The sequence below is a fragment of the Gasterosteus aculeatus genome, chromosome 1 (assembly GCF_964276395.1).
Source record: "Gasterosteus aculeatus chromosome 1, fGasAcu3.hap1.1, whole genome shotgun sequence".
NCBI classification, from domain to species: domain Eukaryota; kingdom Metazoa; phylum Chordata; class Actinopteri; order Perciformes; family Gasterosteidae; genus Gasterosteus; species Gasterosteus aculeatus.
In genome coordinates, this window is record NC_135688.1 from 11,738,355 (window position 1) to 11,758,699 (window position 20,345).

The 20,345-nt window shown below is 45.8% G+C and overlaps 1 protein-coding gene across 1 annotated transcript; it reads left to right on the top strand.

The window, feature by feature from the left end:
* Positions 1-603: 603 nt before the first annotated feature.
* LOC120820512 (mediator of RNA polymerase II transcription subunit 13-like) lies at positions 604-19,960 on the top strand. Its single transcript, XM_040178381.2, has 30 exons — positions 604-1,500; positions 2,275-2,509; positions 3,366-3,534; positions 6,219-6,364; positions 6,466-6,663; positions 7,614-7,808; positions 7,905-8,061; positions 8,157-8,264; positions 8,352-9,068; positions 9,181-9,394; positions 9,605-9,632; positions 9,740-9,861; positions 9,961-10,051; positions 10,141-10,337; positions 10,440-10,639; positions 11,237-12,126; positions 12,251-12,418; positions 12,513-12,736; positions 12,854-13,049; positions 13,157-13,535; positions 14,334-14,550; positions 15,880-16,071; positions 16,222-16,445; positions 16,561-16,703; positions 16,789-16,947; positions 17,505-17,687; positions 17,810-17,955; positions 18,477-18,641; positions 18,824-18,924; positions 19,013-19,960. The coding sequence occupies exons 1-30, from the start codon at positions 1,435-1,437 to the stop codon at positions 19,143-19,145; spliced, it is 6,363 nt and encodes a 2,120-aa protein (XP_040034315.1). The 5' UTR covers positions 604-1,434; the 3' UTR covers positions 19,146-19,960.
* Positions 19,961-20,345: the final 385 nt, after the last annotated feature.

Consider the following 20,345-nt stretch of genomic DNA (forward strand, 5'->3'; position numbering starts at 1 on the left):
ATAAAACAGGACGGCGTTGAGCCTAAATGCACGCTGTTAAGACTGATACAATTGCAATATTTTCACATGGCACTGTACATGTGAAATTTATTTTGCAAAAATGTAATTTAAGCAAAATGATGTATATATGTATATTACACACGCATACATATGTATTTATACATGCATGAATGTACATCATGCCCGTTGTAACTGAGATTTAAATGACCAACCTATTAGCCTCTAGCCTTTCGATGGGATCAGGTCTCCATCTTCTGCACAACTTGACCTAGATAACTTCATAACTGCTGTATCCGTTTAAATGCCAAAGCAAAAGGCTTTGACAAATTGCTTTTTCTTAATAACATGGATATTTGTAAAAAAAACAAAAACAACAACAAAACATAATCTATGTAAAACTACATATTTGTAAAAAAAAGAAAGAAAAGAAAAGTCAGTTATTTACATCAGTCATACGCAGCAGATGTTGCACAAGTGGTCCATTTTTAATAAGAGACATCGTTGAGGAGTGACCACTGACTGTATGACAGATGCACCGGAGCTCTCATCTTGTAAACTGTGAAGTCATGGAGCTACTTGAAGACGGATGACGCCCCCATTACCACAAATTGGCCAATAGGAGTTGAGAGGCAGAGTTGTCCTCCTGGCCGCCATTAAAGAATTCAATCCATGAACTGAAATAATGGAAATCTGCAGGACCCATGGATCAGGCAGAGAAAAGTAGCCGATGAGTAGTCTCGCCAATTCGGCATTTCGTCTGTTTTAAGAGTAGTTTTACGATGACGGAGCACTGTGATGGTTTTAGCGAAAAGGAGGGCGGTGTAGCTAATTGTTTTATTTAGCTAGCAAGCTAGCGCTGGAGCTCTGGTATGTTAGCTTTTGTGCTAGCAGGCTAGGAGAGATCAGGGGGAGGGGAGAGTTCCTTTGCTTTGAAATTGTTTCAGATCAGCTAGCTGGCATTAGCATTAGCACACCGGCGACTACGCTTTTGAGGTGAAGTTTTTTTAGTTTTCGAGCTCTTATTTTTATTGCGCATCTAACTTTTCTTGTGTTTGATTCAACGTTGGTCTTTTCGGGTGCTGTTGACGTTGACTATTTGGTGTTACGGCAATGTAGCTGCAAGCTTGCGGCTAACCCGATCAGACAATACATTTCAACTAGGATTGATGAATCGAATAGCTAAAAGCTTACAGTTAACGCTATCTGGCTGCCTGTCTGACGCTAGTTTGCGCCACCGGGCCAGTGGAGGCTAGCGCCGGTTAGAAGTTGTCCGGTTGACTAGCGGTAGCTAGCCTGTAGCTAGCAAGTTGGTCAGCGCTTTAACGGGATAATTACGACAGAAGATCGCTCCGCCAGCTACACAACTACACCAGCTATTGCCCCCGATGGTGATTGAGACAATGGACTTTAACGTTACAACCACGCAGTGAAAGGATGAGTTCGTGCTTTGTACCAAACGGGGCCAGTTTGGAGGACTGCCACTCCAATCTCTTCTGCCTGGTAAGACACACTGCTCTCTGCGCTAGCTAGCGTTAGCTCTGCTGCCGAGAGGCCAGAAAGCCATTTTGGCTAATCAGGCAACAAGCTTTGTAACGTCAGTTGCAGACTGGCGTGAAGGCATCGGGCCTGCAACTTGCAAGCCGTGATCCAACTAACTTTCATAATATAGAAAGATCGTACTGCAGATTAACTATATTAAAGAGTTTTCCCTGAAAAGGGCTTAGTGGTGTGTGTGTGTACTCCGCTTTGGTTACACACATTCTCAACAAGCATTAATGTTGGTAACGTGATGGTAACAGGTCAAGCCAACAGCCGAATTATTTAAAACCTGTCAAGTGTGATGTTTTTCTAATAATAATTGAAATGACTCACAATATGAACGTTAAGTCAAATAGTTTAAATTAGGGGAAATATTCTAATCTCATTCTACACAGTGGTGTGTCAATAATGGCAAATAACTGCCAACTTGATCACTACATGACAGTTACGTTTTAACCATGATCGTGGTAGCACATGTACAAAGTATTGCAAAACTTTCCAAGTGATCTGCAAGTCTTTCTTTTTACCTGTTTTCAGTGAGTGATTTTCTGAATGACAGGACTCATCAACATTTTATTATTGTGTGTGTGTGTGTGTGTGTGTGTTCAGTAGAGGAATTACTCACACACTTTGACTGACTGAGGTATGCAGTCAACAACAGATGATTGGCCTAATGCTGTGCAGCTCTGCCGTGTTTATTCTCACCTTTTGTTTTTCCCCCTTTTGCTTTTTTAGGCCGATTTAACTGGAATAAAATGGCGGCGTTTTGTGTGGCAAGGGCCCACCTCTTCGCCAATCCTTTTCCCAGTGACCGAGGAGGACCCTATCCTGTGTAGTTTCAGCCGCTGCCTGGCGGCAGACGTGCTGAGTGTGTGGAGAAGGCACCACACCCCGGGTCGCAGAGAGCTCTGGCTTTTCTGGTGGGGGGACGACCCCAGTTTTGCCGAACTAATTCACAATGAGCTCTCTAGTAAGTGCATGCAACACCTCCATGTTCATCACAACTGGTTACACAAAAATTTAGATTTAATTCCCTTCTGTAAATGGTAAAAACATTTTATTTCCATATTCTTATGGAATCCAAGCAGTGCTTTGAAATGGATGCCTCAATCTTAATGCGGGAAAATTGGTCCATTTGTGGACAGGTTGTTCCTGTTGAAACATGTTTAGTGTTTGAAGACAATGCCAACCATTCTAACTTGGAGCAAATAATTTGAATGCAGTTTTCAAATACAGATTCAGTGGATGATAAGATGTGATTAGCCTTTCTGTCAGGGCTTTTATCATTCATCATAAAGCCTTTTGGAATCTATTGGCTCTCAGCCACGGAGGTGCGTGTTTGTGTGGTAGCAAAATAGGTGTTGGCCACCAGAGTCTCCTAACCCCGTCTTGATTTGGTACGAAGGTTTAGTTGTAGCTTCAGTCTATCTTCCTATTTGTGAAGCGGTTCCCCTTGGGGGCTGCTGCAGTTGGCAGCTATCCGTTCTCCCGTCCTAAGGAGTGTCAGGTGTAACTTGAAGACCGCACAGATCGGTCATTAGAGGGACAGAGCGAGCTACAACACACAGGAATTGCAATTCCATTTCAAGGGGTTAATTTTGTATTTATATTTATGTCTTTTATATTTAATAATACAATGTATGTAGCCTTTATCGGGGGAACAAATCTTTTCGCACTGAACATATTTTTTAACATCGAAATTATAATTTTATATATATATATATATATATATTTTTTTTTTTTCTTCAAATTTGTCATCTCAGCTCTTTAGGAAAGAGTGAGGTCTATTTGCCAACATCTGGTTCAATGTATCTCCTTTGTTTCAGGTGAGGAGGATGGGGAGTGGGAGAGTGGCCTATCCTACGAGTGTCGGACGCTCCTGTTCAAAGCCATCCACAACTTGTTGGAGCGCTGCCTCATGAACCGTGGCTTCGTTCGCATCGGCAAGTGGTTCGTTAAGCCATACCAGAAGGAGGAGAAGACCATTAACAAAAGGTACGCTCGGCCTCCTAACGGCCAACGACATAGTCCTATGACGTACTGTAACGTGACAAATTGCAGCCAAGAGTAATTGTCAAGTTGTCTAGGAAAAGGTGTGGCGGGGCTGCTTTCTCTTTGAATCCACAGGAATTACCTGTATGTCTGCGTTGTTTTGGGATTCACCATGATTTTCCCTTATTGCTGTCTGTCGCTCTGGTTTTTCTCTATTTAACAAAGACGATGTTCTCACTTGCTGGTGGTCTTTATTCAGAAATGATTCTACTTTGGACATTTTTAAGCAATTTCTAGAAGTCTCAACATTTCTCTCAATAAAATCCTTACTTTTGAAAAACAAGAGGTTATGCCGCCACCATCGCCTGAAAGGTTTTGATAGAAACCTGCTGCTGCTGCTGACATTATTTTAAAGGTGTCTAGAAAGTTATTATGGAAGTTAGAAAAGAAATCAGCTGAACTAGCTTACTGAAGATCAATGTGGAAGAAGAGCCAGTGTTTGTTATTCCCATTTGCTCTTGGAATTACAATCGAGAAGTCTTACAGTATTTCAGATCTCTTTATAAAGAGCTGGATTTACTACACGGTGTGACACGTTGGTTGTGAACACAGTTTGAAGTATGCATGCAGTATTTTATGCTGGTTGGATGGCCGATAAATATGAGCGGTAACTGCTGTATGTAAAGCCTGCAAACAGATGTCTTCATTGTTCTCAAATTTGTGCTTTAAACCCATTACAATTCCTAGCCTCTGGCAGCAACTGTTAAAATTCCCATTCAGGATTCATTGAGAGATCGTCCCTATTCTCACAAAAAAACAAGCTTGAAAAATGTATTAAGAAGACCATCCTTATGTAGTGTAACCATGGCGCTGGGCTGTTAAACGCAAATCTGCTTCTGTTTGTACAGTTCTATAATCAGAGGTCAGTTGTCATATCATATATTCCTAATCATATTACTCCAGCATTTACAACAAGATCAATGTTGTTTTAAGTCACTGGAATGTTTAATAATAATGATGGAGTATGACAGGATTATTACAATTCTTTTTTTAATTACAACGTCAGCGCCACACCATTTTCAAGCAGAAGTCACCCAGCCGGTTGCGTACTTTTTAAATTTAATTCAAGACCTGTCTGCACTTTTTTAAATGTTAACACGCTACTTAAAAAAAAAAAAAAAATAGTTTGTGTTGTAGAAATCTAAGCCTGAGGGGAACCAGCAGCAGCAGCACATAAATAACCGTGGGGTTCTGCAAAGCTGTATTTCCTTGCCTCTTGTACACCAGGGTGGTCACATAGTTTTACTGGTCACATTGCTCTTGGATGAGCGGGCCGGAGTTCCCTGACAAGCTAATTTGAGCCTGTACGTCTTTTGCTCTGTTGATCCAAGCTGACTTGTGTTTGATGCACTGCCCCTCTGGCTCCGTTCCCTCTGGCAGCTTTGTCAATGAGAGTTTTAGCAGCTATATAAGAGTTGTTGTAGAACAGGAGGTGATTTCTTGCTTTCCCGTGTATTTTTCAAACATAAAGCTATCTACAAGTGTGTTGTGAGGCAGCAGCGCAGAACCGATAACATAAACGTCTACAGGCCTTTCTGTTGCCGGCGCTCTCCGGCTGGTGAGCCGGGCAGTCTTTGGAAACTGCTTAGTGGGCACTGTGGTTTTACAGCAACCGTGTCAACAAGTACTATTTTAGTGCGTTTGGGCACACGGCCCTGCAGAAGTAGCTAGAAAAATGAATAACGTTTTAGGACTATAAAAATCCCCCGTGTCTATTTTTGACTCATTTTGTAACTCACAAGGCGGTTTGCTAATGGTTTCAACTGGGAATCCAACACGCTTGTGAATCGAAGCGTGTTGTGTGCTGTATCCGATCGCAGGTTTATGCTTAGTATGATGGCAAATGTGCGAGGAAGTGTTCTTCATATTTGAGAAAACAGGCGACAGAAACGAGTGGCGTGCACTCAATTTGATTATCCATAATGTAGTAAACTGGTCATTTAAAAGGGGAAATGTTTTTCCTATCGGCAGCTTTCGTAAACTAATGTTATTTTTTTTACATGCTCTAAAATAGATCATGCTATAGTAAAAATACAGACAAAAAAATACTTTTGCAATTTCAACGATTTTTTTTTCTTTTTTAATTTATTCCTCTGTGGTTATATTTCAAACATTCAAAGCAGCCAAACCTGTATCATCAATCTGTTTGCTGAGTTTAATGCGTTTGCATTCACACACCCTACCATAGTGCAGCACGATAATCACGCCGGCCTCGGCTAATACACTATGCACTATTTCTATTGCTGCTTTGTTTGACCAGGAACCTGTCGGTGAGTTTTCCAACTCCACGGGTTTATTTACGCTAGACATGGCGGGACCAACAACATGCTAATCTGCTTCTTGGGCTAACCTCATCGGAAATTGCTGACCGCCTATAGCCATATACCGTGTAATCTGCGTGCGACTGAATGCACCAGTTTGTGACGTTTGACTTTATAGTATGAATCCTCAAACCTTTACAGCCCCACTGCAACCTCAGGATCCCGCTATTAGTTGTGAGTCACATCTGCTATCGTGTGCTGACAAGTGAAAAGTGAAGGATTTTTTGAAGCTAAATGATTTAGTTTTGCTTTGGGACAAATCTCTCTTTAACAATTGCGATGTTTTATCTTTGACTCACCCTGCAGCGAGCACCTGTCTTGTGCATTCACCTTCTTCGTACACGGTGACAGCAATGTGTGCACGAGTGTGGAGATCGCCCAGCATCAGCCTCTTCAGCGACTCAACGAGGAACATATCAGCCTCGCCCAGCAGAACTCCAGCCCCTTGCAAGGTAGGAACACATCAGCCGTGCACAACCTTAAAACAAAAGCCTTTTGCATTGGCTTCATTATACATCATGTGTGAGTGTTGTGACTTTTCTCGTCCCTCCAGTCATCCTGAGCCCGTACGGCCTGAATGGGACCCTCACCGGTCAGGCTTTTAAGATGTCGGACCACCCTACTCAAAAGCTCATAGAAGAGTGGAGGCAGTTCTATCCCATCAGCCCCAAGACCAAGAAGGTCCAGGAAGATAAAATGGAGGATACCGACTGGGAGGATGACTCCCTGGCTGCCGTGGAGATCCTTGTCGGTAAGACTCCGTGGCTGGGCAGTATCCCGCTTTCAATTTTCCTTGCGCTCAGAATTTTTTTAACACACCGTCGTACCGATGCATAAAGACTGTTGTCGCTCTTCGGCAGACGACAAAATATATTTCTCGCTGCCCATCGCCGAGGGCGTAGCGGCCGGAGCTACTTGTTTTATGTGTATTGAGATTGAGTCATAGTTGTAACTTTATTACAACAATTTATAACTCCCAACAAATGCTTTTAACTTGGTAAACAGACACTGTTACATTACGTGACATAATTGTACATTTAGAAAATTCCACTGCCAAACGACATGCTGGGTTCAGCTTGCCCGCTATCACAACACAAAGAGACTCCATTGCTACATAACAACAAGGAAAAGGGCGACGCAGAAAGAAGAGACCAGAGATGCACCAACACAACTTGTGCCCGAGAGCGGAGCTATGTGTCATTTGGAGGGTTTTGGTTTTGAGAAATCTGACGTAAGTTAGAAGACAATTTATTGCCTCTGGTGGCAGCGCTAGCAGCCGCAACAGCTGACGCGCGAGTTGGCCAGGGAGCTGTACAAAGACCGGCGGCCCCTTTTATAAGTGTCAATGAATGAATGTGTATACATGAAAAAAATAATACCGCGATACCGCGAGAATCATACAAAATACCGTAGAGACTGCTTAAAGACTCCAAACGGTTTGAGAAACAACATTTTTTGGTTGACCAACGATCTAGTAAGTAATATTGGACAAGTAACAAAATAGATTAAAATATAGTAAAGTCTCCAGTTGTCTATGCCGGTTTGATTCTCCTACCAGATCCTGTTGTTTTTAATGATTGTGGTGTTGTGTGTGTATATATAATGGTAAATGCACATATGCACACACAAAAGGGGGGGAAAATAATTTCTTCTTGCGGAAGTTTTGTAAATGTATATAATTGTGTTTTTGTTTGGTTTCAGCGGGCGTAAGGATGGTTTACCCTTCCTGTCTGGTACTTCTCCCCCTTTCGGACCTCCCCGCTGTGGTCCCTCAGGGCTCAGTCAATACCTCAGGAAGCCTGTGCGGGGCTCAGCAGGGCCAGGCGGCTAACAGAGATCCCGCCATGTCCTCTGTCACTCTGACTCCTCCCACTTCCCCCGAGGAGGCCCAGACAGGTGAGACTTGACGCTGCGCATTGAACGGACCCGATTGAACTTATTTCTGTGAGAATCTGCGTACTCACTTCTCAGTGGTCTTCCCTTACTGTACAGATTATCAGCCTTCCCAGAAGTGGCTCAAGTTGTCCTCTGTGTCGGATGGCTACAGCTCCAACAACACTCTCCATGGGGGTAAAATCCCTCGCGGGCTGGCCAGCCAGATGGTTGAGTCCGTGTGGCAGGAGTATAACATCAACCGCACAGGCAACAAGTATGTTTTGTTACGTCCTGTCCTCAAAATGATCACTGCCAGTCAAAGTAGTCCCTCAATGCTGACTGATTATCTCGCTTTTGTCTTTTTAATAGGAGGAAATTTACTGGCTTGACCAATGGGACCGCTGAGGAGGAGTCGGACAACACTGGACTTTGGGATTTTGTGGAGTGTACGCACCGGCCACATTGCAACTGCTCCCGGTGTGTAGACTGGCTTGCGTTAGCTGTTGACAGTGTTTACAATTAAGAGAGAGATCCCTGAATGCATTATTTATTCTTTTCACACAGCCATAAGAATCCGAAACAGCGGGCGAGCAGCGCCTCAGGACATCCACCGTCATCCGGCCTGCCCGCCCAGTCGGCCCCGAAGCACAAGCTGGGCGAGAAGCTGGAAAAGGTGGAGAAGCAGCAGAAGAGGCCGCAGACGCCTTTTCACCACCGCAACTCTGTGAGCGAGGAGCCGTCCCTGGAGCCGCAGACCCAGAGGCTTTGCTTGAGGTCGCAGGAGGAGGGCTCCTATCCCAGCCTGCACCACGTGGACACGGTGTCCTCCAAGGCCCCGACGCTGCACACGCACGGCCCCTCCGGGGACCTCGCCGGCTCCCCGCCCCCGCCTCCGCTGAGCCCGCACCCCTGCGACCACGCGGACGGCGGCATGACTCCGAGTGAGATGAAGAACTCGTCCACGCCCATTCACCAACAGTTCTACCCGCCGTCGGTGGAGCCCTGTCTGCTGCCCCAGAAGGGCACGTCCGAGGAGCCTCAGCTGGAGAACGTGCCTATGCCTCTGCCCTTCCCCCCGGCCTTCAGTGAAACCTTAGAACCCACCGTCTTTGCGGGCTCCGCCATCAACCCCAACGAAGACTCCACCCACAACCCGTGGAAGTATTTCAACCTGCCCAGGAAGAAGGCGTCCAGCTTCCTCACGCCGCAGCTGCCCGTGGATAAAATACGCGGCGACTCAGGGGGAAGCGGCGGAACCGAAAGCGTAGTGTCCGTCACCGAGTGAGTGTTTCAGCCCCTCATCCGTGGCCGCATTATGACACGCGGAGCTGTTGCGTTTAAACGGGATTCCGGTCGCTGTGTGAGCATCTCTGCACAATCTCTTCTCACGCAGGTTGATGTCGGGCTCCATGCAGCCCCTGAAGGTGTCCCAGGAGCTGATCAAGACCTACGCCCAGCGGAGAAACAGCCATCTAGTCTCCGCCTCGGGAGACGGGGAGTACGGGGAGGATCCAGACCCTTACGCCTTCGAAGAGGGGGACGATGAGTTCAGCTTCTCAGACAAAAAGGACAAGGCCGGAGCTGAGAGAGATGGCAACAAGAAACCGGTATGTTAGAATAACATCGGTGTTCCTGCTGAAATCTCTTCCAATCTTCTGGTAGTGCGAGGGAAGCCTGAGCTGTTCAGCATGTGTATAGTTTGGCCAGTTTCGCACCATGTTTTAACTTAATTTCTAGTTCTCTAGGTTAGGTTGGTTACTAGGCTGGTATCATTTTATTATTATAAATTTTATATAATATTTTCTTTTTCCATCCAGACGGACGAAGATTCTGGAGCAGCAGACGGTAAGAAGGCCTTTGCTTTATTCATTTGTCCCCGAGGTTGGACATGTAATTCTAGTTACATTATAATGTCTTAATTTGAGGTCTCCTCCGATTGTTTTGCGTTGCAGATGGTCAGGGCCCATCAGGCAGTAAACCTGCAGCCTCCACCAGCCTGATCCACGAGAACGACTTGGCCGTGTCATACAGTGACCTGGATAAGATTTTTAATTCGGATGAAGATGAGCTAGCTGTAAGAGAATCTGTATAGACCGGAAATTAAAGGTTGGTGCGTGTAAAGCGTTTTGAAACATTCATATTGATTTGTGTGATGTTTTTCTTGTCTTCACAGCTTGAATCCAAAAGAGCTGGTGTCGGAAAAGATGACAAGTTTGGCTGTAAAGACAATAAAGCAGCCACGACGGACCCCCTGTCTTGCATAAGTAAGGGGGCAGGACACTATTTAATCACCGCGCGTTGGAGCCATTCATCATACGATTCAAGACAAGTCCTAATGTCTTTAAATCTCTAGGCTCAGCAGACCTGCACCAGATGTTTCCCACCCCGCCCTCCCTGGAGCAGCAGGGTTACTCTCCCATGAACTCCGGCAGCAAGGATAGCCTGGAAGCGGGCACGAGCCTCGCCCTTTTGGACGGAAGCCAGCTCAACAACCACTTTAAGATGGAGGTAGAGGAGGGATTCTGTAGCCCAAAGCCATCCGAAATAAAGGTATGACATGACACACACCTGTCAAGTACGGGGTAAGTTTAACATTTCCTCTCTGTCAGTGTACTTCACCATCTAAACTTTTTTTTTTCCTCCCTCTCTTAGGACTTTTCCTTTGTGTTCAAGCCGGAGTCGTGTCAGTTGTTAATCGGCTGCTCCATGTACGCGCCCCTGAAGATGCTACCCAGCCAGTGTCTGTTGCCCATCAAACTGCCTGAAGACTGTGTGTACACGCCCAGCTGGACCATGGGCAAAATGGAGCTAATACCCCCAGTGACAAACGTCAATCTCCTCACCAAAGACAGGTGTGTGCATTTAACAGTGGGGAACGGGGCCTTTTTGGGGATGAGGCCACTAACGCAGTGGTGGTCGATGTAGTCCCATCACCAGTGTACATAAAAGCAACATATCACATATGACTGCATATTTTCCTATCACAGCAACTAGGTCTGAAACGTATAGACACATCCTATAATGGTACAGTAAAAGTGTTAACATGGCTTTCAGTTTAAGATGAACATTTACAGCAATACAACCGTTATTTTTGGAGAAAAAGTAGTTTTTTTTAATCTATTTATTAATATTTGTTGTGATGTAATTGTAACCAATTCAATAAATTGCTTTTCATTGCTTCTTAAATAGTCAGCAGAAGCTTAATACAAGTTAATTTGTTTGTCAACATTTTGAAACCAATCATTACGATGTATAAAATCATCGGTGGAAATGATTGTGCTCACTTGATGTGGGTTGTTGTAGTGACTTCACATTTAACAGCCCTTTACATGTAATGCATATTGACAAATATGTTGAAAGGAAAATGCATTTATGTGCTTTTTCCCAATGGAAAATCTGTTGGAACCACAAAAGAACTAAATTTAAATCCACGTTTCTCTCTTTGACAGTAACGTCCCCAGTGTGGAGCCCGACTACAGCCAGACCTACACCCCTCAGACCCACACGCCCTTCATGTCCAGCAGTGCTCCCCCCAGCAACAGCGGCACGGGCATCCTGCCCTCCCCAGCCACGCCACGGTTCTCCGTGCCCACGCCTCGCACGCCACGCACTCCACGGACGCCCCGCGGCCCCTCCAGCGTGCAGGGTTCGCTCAAGTATGACAACTCTGACCTTTACTCCCCCGCCTCGACGGCTTCAACTTGCCGACCTCTCAGCTCCGTTGAGCCCGCCACGGTTCCTTCCATCCCGGAGGCGCACAGCCTCTACGTCACCCTCATTCTCTCCGAGTCCGTGATGAATCTCTTCAAGGACTGCAACTTCGACAGTTGCTGCGTCTGCGTCTGCAACATGAACATCAGAGGTGCGGATGTAGGCGTGTACCTCAAAGACAACGGCGAGGCCCAGTACCCCTGCACTTGTGGCTTCAGCGCCGTTGCCAACCGACGTTTCGGCCAATCAGCCGGGCTGTTCCTGGAGGACGAGCTGGACGTCGTCGTGCGAGGCTCGGACGCCAGTCGGGACACGGAGCGCTGCTTTGAAGAGCTGCGGTCGTCCACGGCGCACAAGGCGGGCAGCCTGACGGAGAAGCCTCCGGATGAGCTCATTCTGCTGCTGCAGGACCAGTGCACCAACCCTTTTGCTCCGATGGCGGGCGTGGAGTACCCGAAGCGAGGCTCGGTCCCCAGCTCGTTTCTGAGGGTGGAGGAGAGAGACTGTTATAATGACTGCTACATGGCCCTGGAGCACGGAAGGCAATTCATGGACAATATGTCAGGAGGCAAAGTAGATGAAACACTAGTGAAAAGCACCTGTCTTCATCAGTGGCCAAAATGCAAATGTATGTGTTTTCATCTCCTCGTTTCTTTGTCCGACAAGCTGATTTTATGTTTTCTTTTTCCATCGCCAGCCTCAAGCACACTGAGTTAAGACATTTTTTCTCTTTATTTTTCCTTTTTGTCTAGCGGCAGACATGAGCAAGTTATTCTCTCAGGACGTCCTGCGGGTGTTGCTGTCTCTCCAGCCGGTGCTGCAGGACACCATTCAGAAGAAAAGGAGTGTGCGCTCATGGGGCGTTCAGGGACCACTCACTTGGCAGCAGTTCCACAAGATGGCCGGGAGGGGATCATATGGTGCGTGGAAAGTGTACCAGATCTTCTTTGAAATAAAGTGGTTGTGGTTGAAAGAAATACTAAATGACTGTTTTTTGTCGTCTTTTCACTGCAGGTACCGACGAGTCCCCTGAGCCACTTCCCATCCCCACTTTTTTGGTCGGTTACGAGTATGATTTTGTAGTGCTTTCTCCTTTTGGATTGCCCTATTGGGAGAAGCTTCTTCTGGATCCTTTCGGTTCCCAGAGAGATGTTGGATACGTTGTCGTCTGCCCCGAAAATGAAGCTCTGCTCCGCGGAGCAAAGAGCTTCTTCAAAGATCTCAGTGCTATGTATGAGGTAGGCACCTGGCAGGGAAACACCTCGTGTGCTGACATGCCCTCTAATCCAGTTCAAGCTCTCTCCAAGTGATTTACGCCGTATCATTTTCACTTCATCTCCCCTTTTTGTCCTCAGGCATGTCAGCTTGGGCAACACAGGCCCATCTGCAAGAGTCACCCAGAGGGCGTATTGAAGGTTGGCACCACAGAAGGCCGGAGCATGACGGAGCAGCCCCTCAGTGACTGGTTCCTTAAGATGGCTGCCAAAGATGGAAACAATGAAGCCTTTAACAAGCTCAAGCTATTTGCTCAAGTGTGCCGCTATGATCTCGGTAACACTTTGACTATTAAATCTTAAAATCCCCAATTTTTAAAGGTCACATAGTTTGTAGGAATAACAACTTATCACCTGTTTTGTTTTTCTTTTCTCCTCTGTCAGCTCCGTACCTGTCAGAGCAGTCTTTGGATAGCTCCTTGTTGTCCCAGCGCGGCCCCGTTGTGGCCTCTCCCTCCTCCCAGACCTCCAGCTCTGCCAGCACCTCCTCAGGACCCCCGAGCACCAACACCACCAGCTCCAGCACCAGCTCTGCTCCGCCTGCCCAGATCAACAGCACCCCTCCCTCTTCCACCTCAGGCTCCCAGACGGTCGGGGGAATGGCTTTAGCCAAGCCGAGCTCTTACACGCCGTTTGGGACAGCAGGCATGCAGGGCAGCACGTCTCAGAACGGACCCCAGTTGAACCCACAGGGTCCCGGGGGGCTTGCAGAAAACGGACCTTCTGCTAACCAGCCTCCAGGGCCCACTGAAGCGCCAGAGAGGTGGGTTCACACTATAAGACTCCACGAATCATCCAGATGGAGGGATTACATTTTATTTTTGCTGATGGTTTTTACCACTTCTGGAAAGCTTTTTTAGATTTTTTTTTTTTTTTTTTAATGTGTACAAATAGTGATTAAGTCCTACATTAAAAGAACATTTAGTAAATCTCAGTAAATGAACACTTATTCTCAATTAGTTAAGTCGAAAATCCCCCTCTGTTTGTATGATTTTTAAGCTGTCACATCCCCTGTAGTCCACAGCTGTCTGACAGAGATAAATGTCACACATGAATGTCACCTTGTTGTCTCACATGTGAATACAGGACATGGCTTATCACAGCCGATCTCTGTGCGTCGCTGTCAGCTGAGCCGTGATGGCGCTGTTAAGACAGCGAGTCGACAGAAAGGGATGCAAATGATGACCTTTTTCCAAACTACTAAAATCTTTTGAACAAATGGATTCATAACCATTCTGGCTTGTCCTTAGGTCCACCCTAATAAATGTAAACTACTATTTGTCGGCCAGTAAAAATCTATATTTTATTGATGTTTCTTGGCTTGTTTCTAGTTCCATGTTTTTTAGGACATTTTCCAAAATGACCCTCCCGACCAAACCCGCTATAATATTCATTTGGTGGCAATTATAGGGGAACTCCAGCAATTGTGCTTTGTCCAGAACTTTGGATTGGTTTTGGATTTTCCTAAAAACCCCACGGTTCTTTTTCTGTTTGCCGATTTTTGTTGGGAAATATTTGGTTGTTTCTGTAGGACTGATTTCGAAACCATTGTCTTCAACAGCACAATGGAGAGGGACAAAGTGGGGAAGCCAACGGACGGAGAATCCCACGCCGTGTCTTACCCGCCCGCCATCGTTGTGTACATCGTTGACCCTTTCAGCTACGAAGACGCCGACCGAGAGGTCCACTCCAGCGCCTACACGCTGGGCCTCCTGCGCTGCTACATGGAGATGCTCCAGTTCCTGCCGGCTCGCATCAGAAACGCTGTCTCAGTACAGGTACAGGCCAACATCATAACTGTTTTAAGTCTTATCTTGGTGTTATTGCTACTGGCTAGACACGTTAAGATCTGCACAGTCTGACTCTCCCACGGGAAGCTGCTGAGCAGTAGGTGGATGGCGTCCAATCTGCCAGTTAAGTCATAATAGAGCACGTTACCAGCCGACACAAAGGGCTGTGACGAGGAGGAGGGGCCTCATTAGCACACACTAACCCAAGGTGCTAACTGCAACACCTGTGGTGTAGTAAACCAAGTAAACCAAGATTGCATCAACCTGAGAAGTGTGAATGCGCTAATGGCTTCAGCATCATTGAGTACAGCGATGGTAGAATGACGCATGTTTGAATTACTGTATGTCTTCGTTTACTGTCATTTTTTGCAGAAGCACCAATTTTTGTGTTTTTTGTCTGACTTTTCTGGTGATCCTAATTCAGCCAAATATGCTACATAAAAGGAGTATACATCATCTGAAAGTTGGTAATCTGAATATTTTTGACTAACTGAGAATTATGTCTAGTTGTGTCATGATTCAAAAGTGAAATAATAATAAGTACATTTTAACCCTTTAGAACATAGTGATGGCAGTACATGACAGCAGTTCTTGTGCATTTTTTTATGTCTCCATAAACTGTTTGGGAATCTTTGGGATTTTATGTCACCAAAACTGTTAGAAGATGCATACAATTAGTGATCACCAATAATAACTGCATAAATACTCTCTATTTTAAGCAATGCTTCAGGTAAAACAGTATCTGAATCCGATACTTATTCTGTATCCCCTGTGATATTTTACTCATTTTAAATGTCAGAATGCAGATGCACATATTGAGACTGTCAACAGTGGCTGCTGTGCTGCTGTTAGTTACCCCTCATAAATAAAGAATGATTTACTCATTGATAAAAAAAGATAAAACCGCTAAAAAGTTGAAGCTAAATATCGTCCAGGCCAACACTTCCCAATCAAAGTTATGTCTACCAAATATTCTCTTCATTTGGTTCAATAGATTTCTACCCATCCCAACTTGTCACTCTGCTGGCAACAACAATTGCACATCACTTTGTTTTCCCAAATATTTAATATAAATATAATTTATTTCTCAGAATTTTACATACGTTTTAGTTTTCTCTTGAAAAGCTTAACTTAAAACCTACACGTTAGCAAAAAGGTGCCATTGATGTTAACGCACAGAATTACAAACAAACAAGCTGGCTGTAAATGGTTTATATTAAAAAAACGCTACATACAAAACACACACACACACACACACACCCCAACACATGTTTTCACATCCCCAAGTTCCACTGTTTTTCTTCTTCTTCTTGTCAGATTGTTCCCTGCCAGTATCTCCTGCAGCCCGTGCGCAGCGGCGAGCGCCACCTCTACGGCCAGCACCTCAAGTCGCTGGCCTTCTCCGTGTTCACGCAGTGTCGTCGGCCTCTGCCCAACTCCACCAACTTCAAGGCGCTGACGGGTTTCGGTCCCGGTCTCGCCATCGACATGGCGCTCAGGAACCCAGAGGTAACTGCCGCTCTGCACTCGTGCCTGAAACTGTTGTGGCTTCCGGTAAAGAAAGTTGCATCGCATCCAGAACCAGAAGAGTCTGGCGTCCTGACCCTGTGTCCTCTGTGTTATTTCCCCTTTGAACCGACACGCTGTCCCTCTGTGCAGAGGCCCGAGTGTCTGCGTCTGTACACGCCGCCCTTCATCTTGGCTCCCGTGAAAGACAAGCAGACGGAGCTCGGCGAGACGTTTGGCGAGGCCTCCCAGAAGTACAACGTCCTGTTTGTCGGCTACTGTCTGTCCCACGACCAGCGCTGGTTGCTGGCCTCCTGCACCGACCAGCATGGGGAGTTGCTGGAGACCTGCATCATTAGTATTGATGTACCCAATAGGTATGTGCACCCATGAAGAGAAAAACGCAAACCTGCACAGGTCGCACAGGCAGTTTAGTTATTGATAAGGTTGTGTTTGCGTACGTGTTAAGTAAACGTGCCGTGTCTGATACAGGGCTCGTAGGAAAAAGGGCTCAGCCAGGCGAGTGGGTTTGCAGAAGCTGTGGGAGTGGTGCCTCGGCCTGGTGCAGGTGACGTCGCTGCCGTGGAGGGTGGTCATTGGGCGGCTCGGCAGAATGGGCCACGGCGAGCTGAGAGGTATGCGCACGTTTGCGGAGCACGCAGGGGGGGGTCTGTACGTAGACGTATGCAAGCTAACGGAGCTCTTCTCTCGCTGTCCCAGACTGGAGTATTCTGCTGAGCAGGAGGAACCTGCAGTCTCTTAGCAAACGCCTCAAGGAGACGTGTAGATTGTGTGGCATCTCTGCAGCGGACACTCCCAGCATCCTCAGCGCCTGTCTGGTTGCCATGGAGCCCCAGGGTTCCTTTGTCATCATGCCAGGTAAAAGGAAGTACTACCATGTTTATTAAGACTTTGTAACACAGAGCCCGGATTAGTTTGTGTGTCTTTCAAGGGGTTTCCCACATTTCCCGATTTTCCTTTGCTTGCTCCCTTTCCGCGTGTCCTCGTCCTGCCCGAGGGAGATGTAAGGACGTGACACGAGGAGAGAGGAGTTGTGGCAACAAATGAGACGTTATCGCCTCCGACATCAATTAAATATGCCGCCGGTCACAGCTGCATCAGCCCCCATTGTTTTGGGTCACATGTTGTGTTCCTCAATTGAATGAGAAAGTGTGTCCAAACTTTCCACTACTTCCATTGCTATTCAATTCCCAATGTTTCATAATTTAATTCTTTTATATACATACACAGTATATTATGGGCTTTATGTATTGTATGATGCGTAAATGGTTGTATGAAAGTAACATAGAAATAACGAGAAGCGCATGGAGTGGAATGTGGACACACAAACCGTGTTGAATTCAAGAGAATCGTAAATTGAGCAAAAAGGCTCCTGGTCACTGAATATCTGACGGGTCAGCCTTTTGTCTCTGCAGATTCCGTCTCCACGGGTTCGGTGTTTGGTCGCAGCACCACCCTCAACATGCAGACATCGCAGCTGAGCACTCCTCAGGACACATCCTGCACACACATTCTGGTTTTCCCCACCTCAGCCATGGTGCAGGTCAACACCAACACTTCGGAGCCCATCGACATCAACTTCAACCCTATAAACCCCGGTACGGTCCGCAAGCTAACAAGTACCCACAGAAACGCGTGGCTTTAACGTTTTAATGCTCGCTGGTGGAGAGATACTGAACCGTGGCGGCTGCACGCTGCGTGTTTCTTTCTTCCCCTGCAGATGGATCGGATGGAATGGGCATCTTTGACCTGTTTGACAACGACATGGTTGATCCAGACCTCATAAACATCCTGCCCAACTCCCCCACCACCTCGCCTGTTCACTCCCCTGGCTCACACTTCCACCAGGGGGGGGATGGAGGCAAGGTCGGTAACCTTTTTCTTTTTTTTTTCCTTTTTCTTTTATAACTCCATGATGGGGAAAAAAGCCAACATTACATGAATAGTACAGATCGTAAAATGAATGGACCAACTTGGTGGCAACGATTAAGAACCGAGAGACAGTCGACCCTCAACCTTTTTTCTTTATCCATTTTGGAATTTGGTGTCAAAAATGTCATATGGTCTTTATTCCTTCATCATCTAATGTGATGAAGCAAAGTTTTAATGTGACTCTGTAACCCTCGGGTGGAGCAGAATTCTGCTTCTTGATGAATGATGAGTTTAAAACAAATAACTGGAGATTACTTACTTGAATGACTACTCCTGGGTAAAGGCAAACATAATTACTATGCTCACCTGTGGTAAACCTAGTAATGACATCATGCTTGCTCTCACGGTTTCAAGAATGTTTAGCAAAATGAATACGTGATGCCAGAAACCAGATAGAAATGTGAGGATTTATTTGAATGGATGAGGTGCTCAATTCGATCCACGTTGTCTTTCAGGGACAGAGTGCCGATCGCATGGAGTCCCACGAGGAGGCTCTGAACATCCTGCAGCAGCCGATGGCTCTGGGCTACTTCGTCTCAACCGCCAAGGCTGGACCACTGCCCGACTGGTTCTGGTCCGCCTGCCCTCAAGCCCAGAACCAGTGCCCGCTCTTCCTCAAGGTAGGTCCGCTTTCACGTAGGGCCACATCTACCGCTCATCGTAGATTAGATCTTTTTCAAGCGGGAACCAGAGGATTGTTGGTTAAATATCGAACGCTTTATTCCATCTGGTGTGAATCTCTCAAAAGCACCAATGACTCTAAAGACATGGATCTGATTTGGCCTTTTTTCTTTTTCCACAGGCCTCACTACACCTGCACGTGTCTTCTGTCCAATCAGACGAGCTCTTGCACAGTAAACACTCCCATCCCCTGGACTCCAACCACACCTCTGATGTGCTCAGGTAAGGTGCTCGGATGAGAGTCCGTTTTGTTAAAGAGGAGAGAACGAGGCGGCATCTCTCATACCCACGTCTGCTTTGTGCCCCACAGATTTGTTCTGGAGCAGTACAATGCCCTCTCCTGGCTCACATGCGACCCTGCAACGCAGGACCGACGCTCCTGTCTGCCCGTTCACTTTGTGGTGCTCACCCAAATGTACAACTTCATCAAGAACATGCTCTGAACTCTTCAACGGGATCGAACTGCTGGGATGTGATTGGACGGCTCGCTCAGTCGGAGCTCGGATGTCCTGCTCAGACGGATCCCCGATTCCATCAGGGCAGATGTGGAAGAGGCACAAGAGTGCTTCCTTCCCATTTACAGACTCCTCCCTGCGGTGTGTCTCAAACAACACTGACTGACTACAAGTTTCCAATCAATTTATCAATCAGATGCCAAGAATCCATTTTAGCATTTTGGAAGATCAAGGGACATTTCATAAAAGGAAAATAAATTGTCTTTTTATTGACTGTAGATTGCAATCTATGAAATTTTATCTCAATGAAATGCCTGCATATATTATTTATTGTAAGTTTTTAAATGTGGAATTTTTAATGCTTAATATCTTTTATATATTACAAATCCTAGAGGGTGTGTACATCTCACTGTAAAGGAATCGGTTTTAAAAAGTGTAATTGTCTCAATTACAACACGAAAAAACCTGTTCAAGTGAATTTGCTGTAGATTGCTTTTAGAATATTATTTTTTCAAAGGGTACAGACCTTTTTATTGCCACGCTGTAAAAATGAAGAAAAAGCTGGCCTGGGCATTTGTGTCCCACCCAATGAGTGGATGAGACTTACCTCTCTCTCTGCTTCGGCTCCAGAGTCTCTCGCACAGTAACTCAATGAGCTCTGAAGAGGAATTAAAAGGTACATTGTCAGATTATATATTTTATATAACAGATTTAGGTAATTGTGTGTGTATATGTGTACATATAATTGTGTGCCGCTACTGATGGTGCAGCTTCTGTTTTAGGAATAAAGTGCGTCTACATTATGTTTGTTGTTGTTCATTTGTTTTTGATTGTCTTTGTCTTTTACAGTTGTTGGGGTGATTAACATTCATGTACCAACAATTTACTTTTAGACATTAAAATAAGTATGACTTTAAACCGAAGAAAAGTAGATCTATTCAGCCATAAAGTAAGTTACCTCTGACAACCCAATGAGGACATCACATCACATGTCATTTAGCTGACTCATTTTATCCAAAGCGACTTACAATAAGTTCATTCAACCATCGGGATACAAACTCCGAAGAGAAGGAAACACAGGGCAATTTCATGAAAAGACTGCTGGATGGTGGTGGTCTCTTCAGGGCTGCAGCCAATCACATGCTGCTTTCACACACTGACAACATGCAAACCCCACAGGGAGGGGGG